The following is an 18,035-nucleotide window of genomic DNA, read 5'->3' as shown; positions in this document are numbered from 1 at the left end:
CTGTAGGGTGACCAGCCATCTCGTTGTTGCCTGGGATGGAGGTGTCTCCCGGGACACGGGACGTTCAGTGCTAAAACCAGGACAGCCCAAGGCACACCAACATGATGGTTCACTTAAGTGCAAATTGGAGGGGTTAGTAAGTCATGTCTGTTTCTTGGTGCTTGAAAAACTTGGAGTTGTTGGAGACACAGAAGAGTTATTAGATACCCTTGCTTGGTGTGTAACTTTTTACCACAAAGACCATGAATATCTATGGTCTTCCTCTTGTGTTGAAGTTAACACATTTAATAGATGGGAGACATTTGGGCGGGACGGTCCTAAGTTCATTCTTTCCTGGGGTAGGGACGAAAGTTTTTAAAATGCATTTTAGTTTCTGTGATTCCAAGACCTTCTCCTCCAAGAAATACAGAAAGGACGAAGTCACATCAGAATTCACTTTTTCCCCCCCAAAAGCCCAGCATGGACTCCTGTCTGCTCAGGCTGCAGCAAGAGCAGAGCACGGACTGGGAGGCTCACACAAGGGACATTTCTTTCTCCCAGTTCTGGAGGCCGGAAGTCGAAGATCGAAGTGCTGGTGGTTTCGGTGCCTGGTTGGGGCTCTCTGGTTGCCCGACGGTCGTCTTGTGTCTTAACGTGGTGGAGAGCGATCGTGTCTCGTGTCTCTTTTGATCAGGGCATTAATCCCATTCACGGGGTCTACTCTCACGTATTCATCACCTCCCAGAGGCCCCACCCCTAGTATTTTCACACTGGGGACTAGGGCTTCATCATGAATTTTGGAGGTACACATTCAGTCCCTGGCAGACTCCAGTGTGGTGTATACTTAAAATGCTTATTCCCCCATCCACGTTGAAACTCGTATCTTCAACTAGATGGAACACTTGGTGAGTAGTGACCACGTCTCGTGCCTTCCTCCCACTACAGGCCTACTGGGTGAGTGGGCACCAGGGGTGGTGGTCTGTGTGGGCAGCTCACAGCTTCCAAGGGGGACCAGGGACCCTGCCTGTCTCTCTAACCCTGTCATGAGCCTTTTTGGTTTATTTCCCCCATCAATTCTTGAGGTGGCATCCTGCCCAAATGGAACCAGAGTGGCTTTGGGTTTCCCACTGGGTGCTGGAGTGGAAGGGGGCCCGGGCTGCATCCTGCTGCCATCTTAGCACCAGCCTGCAGCCTCGTTGGACCGCAGTCCGTGGGATGAGGGTGGGAAGGAGAAGGAGCAGCGCCACCCACAGCCCATTCCCACCCACTGTGTACTCTGTCCACCTTTATCCAGCACCAGCTCTCATTGTTGACAGCGTGAACAAAGGCGCTCAAAACTTCCACTCTGCTTTTCCGTTCTCGAGTGGCAATGGCCTCCCCCCGCAGGAGACTGAAGAGCACTGTGGGACATGAGCGCTCGTCCCACTCCCACCCTCCCCACCTCACATGCCGAACCCAGAGAAAGCTGGGAGAGCAGGGGGCCAAGGACTGGGCCAACTCAAAAAAAAAAAAGAAGCTCCCGAGGGCAGCCATGTTTCTCCTGCCCGGAGTAGAGGCCACGGGAGTCAGCGGTCCTCCCCCGCAGCCTCTCCAGGCCGGCCTCACTCCTGCTCATCTCTCTTCACTCCCTTACCCCTGCCTCCCCTGACCTCTGGCCCGTTTACCACCATTCACTACCTGCCTCGCTGTACTGGGCTCTTTCCCTCTGCTACCAACTAATTGCACCATTATGTTTAGCGTAGCGTCCATGTTGGCTGGCAAGCTCTGAGGGGAAGGGGACGGTGTGTCTTGTTTACTGTTGTGTCCCCAGCTCTCACTGGGTGTTCAGCCACTTTTAGTGAATGACTGCATGAGTGAAGAGAAGTTTCTTCGTGCCCCTCTCTAGGCTCCGAGCAGCTCTGAGGCAAGCTTCATTTTATTTTTTTACTTTTTTATTTTTTTTAAAAAGATTTTATTTATTTATCCATTTGAGAGAGAGAATGAGACGGGGGAGGGTCAGAGGGAGAAGCAGACCCCCAGCTAAGCAGGGAGCCCGATGTGGGACTCGATCCCGGGACTCCAGGATCGTGACCTGAGCCGAAGGCAGCCGCCCAACCAACTGAGCCACCCAGGCGCCCCAAGCTTCATTTTAAAAATACATACCAACCCCAGTACTCCCAAGTTTCCTCTCATTAGCATTTTATTCTCAATCCCTATTATCTTCTATAAGAAAGGGCTTTTTCCAGAATTGTATTGCTCCAAGTCTTGACTCCAGATCTATGCCAGGGGCTCTCTCCGTCCAGATACTGTACATTGTATTCACACACAGGAAGTCGTAAACTTCTGAAGAGAAGCCTTGCAACCCCAGCGGTGCTGATGGGTACAAGTTTTTGTTGGCGAAAAAAACCACTTGGGCGGCGAAAAAGAAAAATTCTTTATAAAGCACCAGATCACCCTGGAGGGTATCCACCGTCCAAACGTGGCCCACGGGAGGTCTGCAAAGAGCAAACCCTGACCGGCTGTCGGATTCCATCTTCTTGTTGGAGAGGCTGATAGGGGACCCTCGGTGTCGGCGCCCAGGCATGACTAAAGCTCTCTCGGGGGGGGGCGGGGGGGCGGTGCTCAGTCCGCCGCGTTGGGCCGGGCCTTCCCCAGCACAGTGTGCGGGGCCACGCCGGTGTAGAAGGCTGGTTTGGCTTTCGGGGCCTGCCTAGACTTCACGGCCACCTCTGGGGTCCTGCCAAGGAGCAGAAGGTGGGGTGAGTGTGGTGCCCCTCAGACCTCCGCACGGTTCCCCCCCGGCCCAGCCCTTGCTGCGGTGAAGGGAAGCCTCGCGACTGTGAGCTACAGGTCACGAAGGAGCCTGGGGAGGGAAGATAAATGAGAAGAGAATCCGGGCACAGGACTTTTTTCTCCCGCTTTCTAATTCTTTGTGACCCTTCTCGCTGAGCTGAGAGAATCGGCCCTTGGCTGGCTCAGTGAGCAGAACACAAGCAGAGAGGTTGGGGCTGGAGGCCTTGCCGGCTCAAGGCCGAAGGGGCCCCGGCTCAGGGGGTGGGCTCTGAGACAGTGCCCCCTGCTGGCTGTCTCCTCGCCTTCCAGGCTTCCATGATCGTTCCTTGGCAGTCTGCCCACAGGCTCTGTGAGGTGCAGCATCTCTACAGCGGAGCGTGCGCCTCTTCTCTGCTCACCGGCTGCGGAAGACCTGGGGTCGGCCTTCAAGGTGAAGTCAGAGGGCTCTCCGGCCCCCCCATCCTGACAGGCCAGCCGGCCAAGCTAGAGCACTGCGCCCTTGCCTTCCCGCAGGGGAGGTGACCTGCAGGCGCTGGTCTGTAGGAGGAAGAATCCCAGTGTGTTTCTGACATTATTCAAGAGCTAATCTCTTCTTAGTATCTGGGCAAGGGAAGCTAGTTTACTGGTCCCGTATAGTTGATGAGTTACAGGAAGTCAGTTAGTAAAACTTCCCACGGAAAGTTCACAGAACCTTAACAGAACCAGCTTCCTTCGAGATCGGAATGGCAAAGGAAACAGTGCAAGCGGAGGCCAACTCACTTGGACAGGACGTCCACCGTCTGCTGGGTGGCCAGAGTCCTCTTGTCCTGTAGTCCGTACAAGAGCGTCTGAATCTGAAGACACTGCAGAACACCAAGTAGCGATCATGAGGTTGTAACAATGTCACTGAGAGCGTTTCTCAGGAAAATCAAGTCTCCCTTGAATGAAATAAAGACCCATGCCTGACAGAACTGGTGCATGCTCAGGGTTTCTCAGGGACAGACCTTCAGGGACCTTCAATCTGGATGCTCTGAGGGATCCAGGGAACACATGTAAAGTTTTAACACTATTTTACAGAACTCCCTATGACTAGCTGTATGCGAACTATGTTTACGTTCATTTTAGAAAATAAAGGTAAGAACACTGGAATCGACTGGGGATGGTCTCTAGTTTCCATTATTAAATGAGCCTTATAATAGCCCAGAAAAGTTTTTTAATGCCTTTGCTTTTTGTTGTTGTTGTTGTTAAAAAATGCTTTATATTATATAGGCTTTTTATATTCATTACTATACAGTAATTTCTTAGGATATTTAGGAGTTAACTGTTCAGTTTATGTCTTACCCAGGGCTAACTTTGGCTTGACTTCTCCCCTCTGCTTATTGGGCTGCCATTTATTTGGTTGCCTGTACCAGGCCAAGGCAAACTCAAGGAAAGGATAAAGATGAAAGTTGTGCCCCCAGATGGCCAAAACTCAACGATGGTTTTCATCCAGAGATAGACAAACAGATCAATAGAACATGGCAGAGAGTCTAACACTTGACAGATGACAGAAGTGGCCCTGAAGGGTCTAGGGGGAAGAGCTGAACTAGTGAATAAATGGAACTTTTGGATGAAAATATTGAAGGTTTATCTTCATCACCTTGAGGTAGGGAAGTGTTTCTTACTTCCAGACAAACCAAAAGTAAAAGACTGATAAAATTTAACTGTATTAAAATTCAAAACATCTATGCACCAAAATTCACCTTAAGCAAAGTACAAAGAGGGAAAGTACAAAGTACAATGAGAGAAAATACTCGCACAATACTGAGAAGGGATTAGTATTAAGAACATAGAAAGAACTCCTATAAGGTAATGAGAAAAACAACTTACCAATAGAAAATAATCAAAAGACATAAAGAGATTATTCAAAGAATTTGAAAACTAAGTGGCTAATAAACACACCTAAGCTCACTAGTAATCAGAAATGCAAACTAAAACTTCAACAAGGTCATCCTTTCACCTATTCTACTGCAAAAATTATAGTCTGATCATAATACCAAGCTTTGTCAAAGGTATTAAGCAAGAAGAACACTTTTATATATTGATAGTGGGTGTTGAAATCGGTACGACAACTTTTTAGAACAATTTGGCAATATTTAGTAATGGATAGGTAAATTGTGATATATATATATATATATATATATATATATATATATATAGTATATATACAATATCATACAGATTTTTGATGTGCTTGTATATATCCACATAGATGAATCTTGTGATTATAGGCAGAAAAAAAGCAAATTGCAGATGAATGCATTATATACTATTATGTTATATATTATTATAATATATATTATATATATCATTTATACAAAGCTTAAGCATGTAAAACAAGGCCATAGTAAAATAATTAAGACAACATAGGAATGATATCAAATTCAGGACAGTAGTCATCTGGAGGTGGGGGTGGGAAAGGGAATAGTGGGGACTTCAACTGTATGGGTCATGTCTTGTTGCTTATATTGGATTGTGAGCTCAAAGGTGTTTGTTACATTCTTCATGCTTTTCTGCACATCTGAAATACTTTATATTTTTAAAATATTGAATTGGTTTTTCTACATGGTAACCGCTTGAGTCAAAAAAAGTGCGAGGGTTTGAGGACTTTGTACTGAAGACTGTTTATTCGTTCTGATCTGACAACCATTTTTAGGTCTTTGAGAAAATTAAAATGCAAGCAGCCAAAATGCTTTGTCTTTATAAGATGTGGAAAATATCAAAACTGTCTGAATGTTTGGTTCAATCTGAGGAACTGAGAATGTGGTTTTGGAATCTGAGAATGGGGCTGTCTTCTGGAGGAAAGAAATATTATTAGATGAAGATATGACACGGTTCTTTTTTAAAATAACAGATCTTCACTCTGTTGGTTGAATTATGTAACACCAGGAAGTAGTACCCTGGTTCTGTTATTCCACTTAGCATATGATTCAAATTCTCCAAAATCCCACCCCCTTCATCCAACAAGCCCCAGCCCTTCTGGGGCCGTGGCCAGGCCTGGCCTAGGCAACGTGCTGCTCATTCCACGGGGTTGAGCCAGCACTGATTTAATCCACAGATAAACTGTGAACTTGGCAAATTCAGGAACCTGAGAAAGTTCTGTACTGCTTTTGGGGACGGGTTTCCAGCCCTCCTCTTCTGCGTGGCTCCCCACTGTTGGAAGCCTGGGGGTGTCTCCATGCAGGGCCCAGCAGAGAAGGTGCTCAGGAAGGGACTGCAAGCAGGAAGCAAGCAGGCTTTCCCATCACTCCTGCTTGGCAGTGAGAGGCCCCTGTCCAGGGCTAACATTCTTGCCAGAATAGACTTCATTTTCTCCTACATGGCCAGAAATACCTTAACTTAGTGTAAAAGATCAGGTCTAATTTTAAACCCACCTGACTCCTCTGTTTACATACTTATGAGTGCTTCTGATGCAGCTCATTTTGAAATGAGCTGATGTCAACATGCTTTGGTGCTAACTTGTTCATCGTGACATTAGAATTTTACTGACATTATAGCGATTATTTGAGACGGTCTGAGGGTCTCAGTTTACCCTGCCTTAACAGATGGCCTCCAAAATCCAAAAGTCAGGAGGAATTTCCGTCCTACCCCTTTGGTTACCAAAGTTTCTCTCTGGCCCCTCATTTCCTAGGGAAAGACATACTAGTAGCTAAATATTCACAGATTCCTGGGAACAATGACATGGCAATTGACAGAGCTTATACAAATTCTCACTGGTTTTACTAACTACCTCCATTCCAGACCTTGTGTGCTGATCCTTTTCCCCGGGGAAAATGTTTGTAGAGAGAGCGGAGGTGGGAGAGAGGGTCATGATCAATACTCAAGCCCAAGAGAGGTGAGCCCCTCCATCCCCATCCCTACTCCCTAGACCCCGGTAGTCAAGACTCTTTTCTTCCTGGCATTAATAGATTTTTGCAAAGGCTACTTATCCTCATTAAGAAGATTTGCCCCAAATTCTAGCTGAAGTGAGAAGAGATGTAAAGGGATGCCAGCTAAGAGAGGGAAACAGGTCCTCAGCCCCTGCCTAATCTCCTTTATGATGACAGAGCCCAGGGACGCTGTACCTGGCACCACAACAAGAAAGAATCATTCACCCATTAGCTGGAATTAGTCTTCAAGAGCTACCTTTTTAAAAGAGTGAAATAACCCCTCACTGATCCTTAGTAGAAAATGTTTACATAGCCGCGTATTTATCTAAGAAACGTAAATTGAATTTCTCAACGTTCTGCTCCTCTTAGCTAAATCTGTTTAAGCATTTTTGTGTGAAATAGGTATTTCGATTCTTCTGTTAAAAATATAGACATCAACAGAGACAGAGTCAATAAATTGTTAACTGAACCTCCTGGGAGCCAGGCATTGTAAACACCTCTCGGAACTAAGTAAAGAACTCCCAAACACTGGCAATAGAACATCCGACACCATAAATAAAAGCTGTTTGGTGTCCTCCAGATTCTTCCAAGGCCAACGCACTCCGATCTGAAATCAGTCCCTACATGGGTGTTTCTCATTTTTCTTTAAGTCAACAAAAAACCCTGAAGTTTCCAGGATCCAGGTGAATCTGGGGGAGCCGTGACATTGCTGTTTTTCTCTTTGATTTTATCTGCAGGGCTTGGGAGAAGTCAATTGTGTTTCTATTATTCCTTAAACATCAAACAAGAAGCTTTTGTCCCACTGCAGAAAGACAAAAGGGGGTGCTGGCTTCTACACTAGCCTGCAAGCTGTCCCCAGAGGGACCACGTTTGTGTTGCTTGTCTTTGTGCCCCAGGGCCCTGCCCGGTCCCTGGCAGCTGAGTGTGTGCCATATTTGCTAGATGAATGAATAAGGACACAAGTGGACAAGGAGGTCATCTGAGGAAATTCATATATGGAGCCTGAAGACATGGCTGGACCACGGGGCTCCAGGGATCCATCAGCTACCAAAACCTCCAGTAGGGGAGCTTCGCCGTGGGTAGAGCATTACAAACTTCCGCCCCCCAAATCGAGGCAAGGTCAGTGGTTGCAAGAGTGCTGTTGGCTAGGTGCTCCTCCTCGTAGCAGTCCTTCATGGCTGCCGGGGTCGTTAAGACACAACCTGAAGCATCTAATGTGGAATTAAAAAAATTATTTTTGACATGACTGAGTTTGGAGAGCTAGGTTCCTAAGGGGCCCCGGAGACAAAGCAGCTGAGACAGGAGCCATCAGTTGGTGTCTTCCTAGCTCTGGTCTACCTCTGTGCCCCAGAGCTCACGCCTTCCCAGTGTGGTTGGAGGGGTGGCTCGGTGGGGGCAGCTCTGGCATGGAGGTTAGCTGACTCAGTCACTCTGGCTTTAGGAAACCACAACAGCTAAATACCCAAACTCACAAAGAAGCGTATCTTCTGGTTTGGGCAGGAATCCCTCACCTTCTGCAGTCAGGACTCAAGGCCATTCATTTATTTTCATAGCAGCGCCTCTGCAGAGCTGGACTGCGGGTGCCTCAGCCCTCCCTTCCGCCATCAACGTCCAGCCTTAAGTCCTAGAATTGCCGCATCCTTCCCATCAAGGAATGTCAGACAATGGAAGTGCTGAGGGGACACATCCTCCTTACTAATGGAAGAGCTGAAGAGCCAGCTGCAAGGCCGCGTGGCTCAATAATGGAAAACTGACAGACTTTGCCACGCCCGGTGAGGGTCCATGCCAAGCCTGTCATGCTATCACTTGTATTTTGTCTTTATATGAAATGAAGAACAAAGCCAGAGAAAGGTGCATTTGTAAAGAAAGCCTCTAATGCTCAAGATCTGAAATCACTACTCCTTTGTACACGTTATCTGCTGCAACAGTATGCCCAGGGCAGAGAATCACCCAGAAGCTCATGAACTGTGCCTCGGTTTTCACGTCAGTCCTCAAGGCTGGTCTTAAGAAAAAAAGGTACCAGAACCCAAAATACGAGGGAGTGCGAAATGTCTTCAAGGGTTAGAAGAACACCAGTAGGCTTTCCTTTACGAATCTTTACCAGGCAGGCAGAGGTGATTTACTCAAATGATGACCTTGGGAGAATTGAAAGGACAAACTGAAACACAATTCATCAGCTCACATTTTCCTGCAGAAACAGGGGCACGCCCGAGCCCTGCGCAGGAACCAGCCTTGCCCTCACTGGGCCCACATCTTCCTCCATACCCACCCGTTCCTGTGGAGATGTTTGCAGAGCCCCCGCAATATGCCCCCCTGTGTCCACCTCAGTGGCAGAGCAGACAGGGGCAGGCTGAAGGCCTTTGTGAGGTGACATGTGAGTTGAGGCTTGCAGGATGGGGGGAAGGTGGTGGTGGGGTCCCAGGCAGGAGGACTGGAAAGTGTTTGAGGAAGCATACTCTGATTCCCCTTCTCTGTCTCTCCCTCTCTCTCTCTCTCTTTTTCTCATGTGCACACACAGAGCCCTGCAGCTCCCTTACCTGGAAACCCACTAATTCTGAGCCCCACCTGCTTCACAGGTGGGTAGGCAGCCTCCCTTGACAGAAGGACAGATAAGGTGGGACCAGGGGCCCCAGGACAAGGGACATGGGAGATGAGGAAGAAAGGGGGGCCCAGGGACTGCCACTCACGCAGCTGCTGAGAGCGGACCCCATCTGCAAAGCTCTCCCTGAGTGTCTGAGTGCCAGCCTAGAAAGTCTGCTTGGCACCCTTGTCTCCCTCACTCCTCACCTCCGAGCTGCCATGTGCCGTGGCTTCTACATCCTTATCAACATCCCTCGACTCCCCCCATGACTTTGCTCCATCCCCTGGCCATTGTCTTGGAGCAAGCTACCATCATCTTTCTCCAGGACAACTGCAACACAAACATTTAGACGACAAATGCCTCAGCGGGACTTGCTATTGCGGGGAATCCGGCTGCGTACCCACATGTCGGTCAAAGCAGCCAGCTTTCTGTATAGAAGCCAGACTTGCCCATTTCGGAGCCAGACAGAGCAAGAGATTTGGACCCTCTTCAAGCTAAGCCCTTTGGGCTGCCTTTTCGTGGCCGGTTTCCCTTCTGATATGGAGCTCAGCTGTCTTGCCCGAGTCCTTCCTGAGCCGGCGTGGTCACACCAGCCATTCCTTTTTTTAATTATTTTTTTTAAAAGATTGTATTTATTTATTTGTCAGAGAGAGAGCGAGCGAGCACAAGCCGGGGGAGCGGCAGGCAGAGGGAGAGGCAGGCTCCTTGCTGAGCAGGGAGCCCGATGCGGGGCTCGATCCCGGGACTCCAGGATCATGACCTGAGCCGAAGGCAGACGCTTCACCGACTGGGCCACCCGGGCGCCCCTCACACCAGCCATTCCTGACCATCACTCTTTCCACTTGTGTAAGATCACACTGAATTTATGCAGGAGATTTTGCCTTTCCCTCCGTCGCTGGCCACGTGCCCATAAACCCACGTGCCCATGGGGCCTCTTCCTGGCAGCTGGTGATGCCTATGGCCAGCAGGGCTGGACTTCTCATTCCCACCTAGCCTACAGCAGGCAAGGGAGGCTCCACCTTTTCCACAGAAGGTCAATGCTAGATGACCTTGATCCCTTAACCATCCGCTCCCACGGTTATCCTGTATCAACCGATGGATCACCTGGAACGTCTTCAAGCGTGCTTCTCAACCCAAGAACAGGATTTTTTTTATGTGAAATTTATGGCATGACCTTCCTCTTTCCAAAAAGGACTGGAGGGGACCTGCTGCAGCCCAGCAATGGGTTTAGTCAATGACCATTAGGAAAATCAGGATCAAGGACAATAAATAAGACCACACCTGAAAACAGTGTGGGCTAACATGGGGCTGTGTGGGGACTCCAAACTTGCTCTGGATTTCCTGGTATCCAGGGCAACCAGGAAAACACCACATAGGCTAAAGGGAAAGTAAAACTCAGTGGTCCACTGACAGAATGACAGTGCATGAATTATGTATAAAAGACAGCTGTCAACCAGAAGGCTCTGGGTGCTTGGCCGGCTGGAGGAACGGCTGGTCTAGGGTCTTGATCCATGATCACATGAGACCCTTCCAGGGTCTACATCTACAATCTCATCTACAATCTATGAATAAAAACCATTTTCCTCTGCCTTTCTTCAACTGATTCATCATAGTGGGTTTTGAATTTCTTGGAGAGAGGTCACTCACAGAACATCATGTTATTCTTTTATGGAAATGTTTAATGTTGGAAGCTGTGAAGCAGTCAGGCAGTGGAATAACCCTGATGAGGACAGTACTCACTAGGGAGGCCAGATGAAGGGGGGAGGCCACCCCAACTTCATCCTGTCACTGGGTCCAGGATGAGTCCCAAGAGGCTACTGCTCTGGGAAACAGTCTTTAGGAACCCTTTTTTGCAGCCTTTCCCCTGGATGAAAATGTTGGCAGTGACGCCCATCCTAGAATCAAACCAGGTCTCTATGTTGCAAAAGCATACGGAACTTTTGCTGTGGAAATTTCCATCTGGAGCCAGCAGATTTCTCCCATTGTGCCCTGGAGGCAGATGCCTTTGAAAAACAGATCAATAATAATTGTTTTCCTCTCAGTAATTTAATCCCATGGTCTGCTTTGTTTCTCGTGCCTTCCTGTTTTTTTTGTGCGCCCGGGACCATGCCCAGGCCATTCAGCACAGGAGGGCACATCTGGAAAAGCCCGTGTTCACTGGATTCCTGTTCCACAGTCGAAAACTTGGGGGACAGAACTGTTGTTATGATAAAAAGGAGAGAAACACTCTGCCTGTAGCTTTACTTTAGAAAGCTGCTGCTGGCTCCGCGGAGCCCGGTGCTAAGTATGGCGACTGAGAAAGTCGGGCTCAGCAGCAGACAGATGTGCAGGATGTGTTTTAGGTCTTGTGTGCGTGCCCCAGCGTTCACAGTGTGGCCAGCCCTGTCCTCAGATGGGCACACGCGGAGGAGTGGCAGTGGGGACCACGTGGACGACAGCACGCATGACTGACGGACATACAAGTTTCAACCCTTTCTTCCCACATTCTGGCAAATGGCCTGATAGCTTTAAAATGTCAAAGCCATGGTGTTTGGGACTGATGGTTAATGAGGCCAAACTAAAGGGAAAAAATGTCACTAACTTCCATGGCAGTCTTTGGGAGTGATGAAACTTGACAGTTTCTCGAGGCTGAGCTGATTTTAAGCCCTGTGGGTGGGTATGGGGCCCAGAGCAGTGATCTCAACCTTCCTCCAGAAGTTAAAATGCAGATCCTTGGGCCCAGGAACTCCTGCCCCAGAGTCAGATTCAGAAGGTCACCCTCATGCAGGGCTTTAACATCCCATGCTTGGTGAACCTTACTTAAGAGGAACCTGCCCATATACAACTTACTTGTTTCCAGGCGCCTCAGGCCCCTTGCCAGTAGGACAGGGCTACTAAGGTCTGACCTGCTGGGCTGTGAGGATTAGGAATGACGTACGAGCCACCCTGGGCTGCAGCCAGCCTGGCTCTAAGCCTGTGATGGATCGTGGTACCCGCCCCACCCCACCGGGGACAGCGGGGCCCTCATGAAGGTTCACGTGGCCCCTGCTCAAGTTTCTTGGGCATCTGCTAACATTTGCCAGCTTCCCCCATTCCTGGGGTCCCTCCCCGGCCCAGAGTTGAGTGGCTAGGCTGAACCCTCGGAAGAGGAATCGCAGTGGAGGCTCCCAAGGGCAGGCAGTGTCTCGGCCAGGAAAGCTCTGTCCTCTCCTTCTGGTGCTCTGTGGCCCCCTGGGCCCCACTGGATCCTGTCACTCTCTATAAAGCAGCCTCACTTCCCTCCCCTCATTCTACCCCTGGGATGATGTGGGGGGAAGAAAGTCTGGGTGTTGCTGGTACCACCATTTCACAGAGATTTCTCATCTTTCTCAAGCCTCTTGCCTTGATTCTTGGCCCATTCCAGTCCATTCTCAACACTGTCCTTACTGTGTTTCTTTTTTTTTTTAATCCAAAGTACAAATATAGACCTGTGGTGCCTTGCTTAAAATTCCCTTCACGGCGCCCAGCTGCTTAGAGCAACATTCAGAAAACTTTTTCTGCAAAGGGCCACACGGTAAATACTGTCTCTAAATATAGAGACAAACATTGAGGCTTACTGTATAGCACATACATAACAAGAGGGAGAGCAAACTTCCTCGAGTTTGTTTTATCAATGAAATTACGAGTAGGTGTTTTTGTAATCTAGTTTTACTCAGGAGAAGAATGGGTTTCTTTTTTGGTGCAGGTAAGATTTCACTCAGTGGGGGCTCGGTTTATGTTCCCTATACTCCAGTCAATGATGACAGGTTTTATGACTATCTGTGAAAACCATTCTTACCTTGGCTTATATCCTTAACTGTAATGAAATAAACACAGGCAGTGAACTGGCCATTGTTTGGGACCCCTGCTTAAAGGATCAAGTCTCAGGCCCTTAACCTACAAACATGGCTGCAGAGACCTGCCCCCATGTCTTTCCCGGACGATTTCCCGACAGAAGAAGTTTTTGCTTCTTAAAGAGGCTTCACTCTCTCACCCCTGAACCTCTTCTCCCGCCCCTTTTACAACCTGGGAATTCCTATCTCTGCTAAAAGGCTACACTCTTTTTCAGGACTACTTATCTATGGGCACCTTCCCTAAGCCCCTTCCCTCCCATAGAGCCCAGTGTGGACCGGGAGAACTTAGCACACAATACCACAGTTGGGGGTTTACAGTCTGCAACTCCCTCACTGTTCTGGAATATTCTCAGGGAGGAAGCTACTGGATGCCTACTGGGCTCACTGCAAAGGCTTCAAAACCAGGGAGGGGCTCTAGGGACCCTGTCCCAGGTGTTCTGACTATGGGACCGTATTTACTGCACTATCTCCACGCTGGGCGGTCGTGGTGCCCGCCCCGTCCCCCCACCGGGGACAGCGGGGGGCTGAGGGCACCCTTGAGGGCACCATGTTCTTACATCCTACCACACCCCTGGCCTCAGCTGACTGATCCAGGGTGAGCACTTGATTCAAGCCAGATCTATAGCCCTTTCCCTAGGATCTTTCAAGCTATGACTGAGAAATGGCACAAGAGTAGGAAGTAAAACTCTGGAGGGCTGGCAGCCATGATCTCCATCTTGAAGGGAGTGATTGCCATGACAGAGGAGGAGGAGGATGTGGAGAGATAAGCAGGCAGGAGTCCAGGGCAGAGATAGCCTTGGAACATTCTCCTCAGGCTCAGCTGCATCCTGCTCTGCTAAGCATCTGCCTGTTGGCCCTTCCCTGGAAACCACAAAACAATAGATACCCCTTTATACCTGAGCTAGTTTGACTGTTTTCTGTCAGCGGTAATCCAAAAACTCCTTCTTATCCTGATCTTGGCATTCTCCCCACTGTGTCACCGGTTTCCAAATGTTTTTTAAGGATAGGAAGCCCTCGTTCAAACAAAATCTTGCTGAGAAGCCCGAGATGTGAACTGGGTGAAGTGCAGGATAGATCGCATAGCCCATACTCCTTGGTGCCAAAGCCCCACTCCAACAACTCCTGACCTTGCAATCAATGCTGAGACACTTAGACTTTTAGCCTCAGTTTTCCTCTTTGTAAAAAACAGTAGAGGTATCTGACTCTTTGGGTTGCTATAGGGCTTAAATAGTATATGTAAATCGTTCAACACAGTGCCAGGGGTATAACAATCAGTCAATAAGTATGAGCTCAGAAGTGAAGGATGGAGAAACCCAGGGCAACTGCCACCTTAGCTTCCCTCCTCCGTCTTCCCTCAATCATATCTTTGGCACAGGTATAATGCTTAAATTATTTGAAATGATTAGTTTAACATATCTTCTGGGTTAGGCTGGAAAGTCTCATGGAGACAAGAAGCATATTTGTCTTGATCATTGTTTTTCCCCAGGTCTGCAGAGCACAGCTACTGATGCACAGAAGGTGACCGATAACTACCGTTGATTATGTGATAATAGATACATGTATCATCTTGTTAAAAACTAGGCACCAAGAGGGGTGGGGTGGGAGGGATGGGGTGACTGGGTGATAGACACTGGGGAGGGTGTGTGCTCTGGTAAGCGCTGTGAATTGTGCAAGACTGTTGAATCTCAGATCTGTACCTCTGAAACAAATAATGCAATATATGTTAAGAAAAAAAAAAAAGAAGAAGAAGAAGAAGAAGGTAGCGGGAGGGGAAGAATGAAGCAGGGGAAATCGGAGGGGTAGACGAACCATGAGAGACGATGGACTCTGAAAAACAAACTGAGGGTTATAGAGGGGAGGGGGGTGGGAGGATGGGTTAGCCTGGTGGTGGGTATTGAGGAGGGCACATTCTGCATGGAGCACTGGGTGTTATGCACAAACAATGAATCATGGAACACTTCATCTAAAACTAATGATGTAATGTATGGGGATTAACATAAGAATAATAAAAAAAAAAACTAGGCACCACCCATGTTACCAAACCTGATGCCTTCTGCCACAGATTCAGAAAAATCGTAAAAAGAGAAGAAGGCTCAACGCATAGGGCAGCCCACTCAGAACTAAAGTTAATTTCTTTTGGTTTGGTCAGTTATGTTACTTAGAGGTTCCCAGGTTTTCCCCATTTTAAAACTAATTCATGTAATGAAAACACAACATGATAAAATTTATGAGATGCATCTAAAGCAGTAAGAAAAGGAAAAGTCACAGCCTAAAATACTGTCTCAGTAAAAATGAAAACAAATGAATTCAATTCCCAATTCAAAAAGGAAAAACTCCAACAAAGTAAAACAAAATAAGTCATGAAAAAAGAAATAATAAAGATAAAATCAGAAATTAGTGAAACAGAATAGGAAGGCTATTGACCTATGGAGTTTGAAAAATTGACAAAATAGACAAACCACTAACTAACTGAGTCAATGAAAAAGGTGAGGAAATCCAAATATAAAATGAAGAAATTACAATGGGAAGATAACTATGAAAAAAGTGGAAATTTTAAAAATTCATGGGATTACTTTGCAAATCAATCTAAAAATGATAGTGAAATAGATAAATACAGTTTACTAAAATGACCTCATCAGAGATAGAAAGCTTCAACAGAGCAATTTTTTATAGAGAAATAGAGAAGATTGTCAAGAAATTTCCCACCATTCAAATTAGCACCAGACCTAAAGAGTTTCACAGGGGGTACAAACCTTCAAAGGCTAGATAGTTTTAGTGCTGCATAAATTCCTTCAGGGATAGAAAATAAAGGTAAACTTCCAAATTATTTTTATGAAGCAAATATAACATTGTTACTTAAACAAATACCACTTACCAATACTGGTGCAAAAAATCCTAAAATAAATGTTAGCAAACAGAATCAACATTGTATTGAGAAAATAGTTCAATATGACTAAGGGGATTTATTTCAGGAATGCAAGGTTGGTTCAATATTATAATAAAATATACCATATTAAGTGATCTAACAATAATCATATGATTATTTATTTCCATTGATGCTGAAAAACTCTTTAATAAAATCCAGCACTTATTTCTAATAAAAAACACTCATGAAAATAGAAATTGATGGATATTTCCTTATCATGATAAAATATATAAACCTTAGTCCAAAGCCAGCATCTACTATATGAAGAATCACTACAGGCATTCCCACTAGGATCAAAACAAGAAAAGGATGCCTATTATCTCTACCCTTACTTATTATTGTACTAGAGGTAAGAGTCAGTGCAATTAGACAAGAGAAATCAATTAGAGTCATAAGAACTGGAAAACAGAAAGTAAAATTATTTGCAGATGATGTAATAGTACACCTGAAAAACCTGAAAGAACTAATGCTCAAATTAACTCAAAGAGGGCGCCTGGGTGGCTCAGTTGGTTAAGCGACTGCCTTCAGCTCAGGTCATGATCCTGGAGTCCTGGGATCGAGTCCCACATCGGGCTCCCTGCTCAGCGGGGGGTCTGCTTCTCCCTCTGACTCTCCCCCTCTCATGCTCTCTCTCTCTCAAATAAATAAATAAATCTTTAAAAAAAAAATTAACTCAAAGAAGAAAAGAATTAAGCTAGCAAAACAAAAAAATAACAGAGAGAAACCAACAGTTTGCACACACACACACACACATATACAGTCAAAAGGTATAAGACTAGATAAAACTCCATTATAACAGCATTAAGGAAGAGGAAATGCTTAGAAATCTGCCTAATAAGAAATGTGCAGAACTTATCTAGGAAACACTTTAAAATGTGCCTGAATGATACATAAGTAGACATGAACAAATACAAAGACATCCCTTGTTCTTGGGGAGAATGACTGTACATCATAAAGATGTCAGTCTTCCAGAAGTTTATAAATAACGTGATCCTCCAAAAAATACCACCAAACTTCTTATGGAGCTAGACAAGTTGATACTAAAATTCATGTGGAAAAATAAATATGCAAAAATGTCTAGAAAACCTGATACCCTAGGGAGATAAAAAACCATGAGGGGAGTCGAGTTCTACCAGCTATTAAATCATGCTATGAAATCTCTATAATTAAGACAATGAGGCACTGGAATTTGAATAAACAAAAAGACAAATGGAAGAGAACAGAAATCCAGAAATCCACTCAAGTATATATAGAAGTGTAGTACATGATGAAAGTGTTCTCTCAGATCACTGGAGCACAGATGGGCTCTTTAATGAAACGGTACTGGGCAACTAGGTAGCCATTTGAAAAAAAGATAACATTAGATCCTTACCTCACACCTTCCACACAAACAAACCCCAGATTTTAAAGAAACAAACATATAAATACCAGAAGAACACACACAAGAATTCAAGAATTCCTCCATAAACTGTACAAAAAAGAGTACAATAAAATAAAAGATGGATAAACTGCCCTAGGCAAAAACTTGAAAATATCTGCATGGTAAAAAATCATTGATAATTCATTTAACAACATATGTGTATAATAGGATGACTATATCGTTCTTCCAAAAAGTGTTGGCTTAGCTTGAGTGCAAAAGTGACGTCATCTTACTTATAAAGTTAGTAACTTACTGATAAAGTTTCATTTAAAAACAGCATGGTGGAGGGAGAGAAAGCGCCCTGTGGGGAGAGTTTTCTCCACGTTAGTATTGGCTCCAGCTTTACCTTCTTCAGTTTCTTGTGGGCCCCACTGTGGTTCCCCTGAGCCAGGTCGGCCCCACCCAACAGCCGGTAGGTCTCCGCCACCTCGGGACTGAGATCACCAAACATGGCCACTTTGGCTTCCAGGGACTCTCTCAGGATTGAGGATGCTCTCTGTGAAAGGAACAAAGGTTAAAGTTTGGTTAGAAACTTCAAAGGCTGGTAAAGATCAACGCCCCTTAAGGCTGGGTGGCTCAGTCGGTTAAGCGTCCCACTCTTGGATTCGGCTTGGATGTT

General features: G+C 46.3%; 1 protein-coding gene across 4 annotated transcripts in view; it reads right to left on the bottom strand.

Annotated features, from left to right (window-relative positions):
- Positions 1-2,052: 2,052 nt before the first annotated feature.
- Positions 2,053-18,035, bottom strand: part of TTC23 (tetratricopeptide repeat domain 23) — a 95,944-nt gene continuing 79,961 nt past the window's right edge. For all 4 annotated transcript variants that reach the window (XM_035024040.1, XM_035024042.1, XM_035024041.1 and 1 more), the window contains 3 exons: positions 17,763-17,912; positions 3,511-3,593; positions 2,053-2,695 (listed from right to left, as the gene is read on the bottom strand). In XM_035024040.1, coding sequence (XP_034879931.1) covers positions 2,581-2,695; positions 3,511-3,593; positions 17,763-17,912 — 348 coding nt within the window. In that variant the 3' untranslated portion in view covers positions 2,053-2,580. The remainder of the gene's footprint in view (positions 2,696-3,510; positions 3,594-17,762; positions 17,913-18,035) is intronic.

Source organism: Mirounga leonina, unplaced genomic scaffold, assembly GCF_011800145.1.
Source record: "Mirounga leonina isolate KUSES-001 unplaced genomic scaffold, KU_Mleo_1.0 Mir_178, whole genome shotgun sequence".
Taxonomy (NCBI): domain Eukaryota; kingdom Metazoa; phylum Chordata; class Mammalia; order Carnivora; family Phocidae; genus Mirounga; species Mirounga leonina.
The sequence above is the reverse complement of the archived record's forward strand: the minus strand, read 5'-3'. Positions and strand labels throughout refer to the sequence as shown.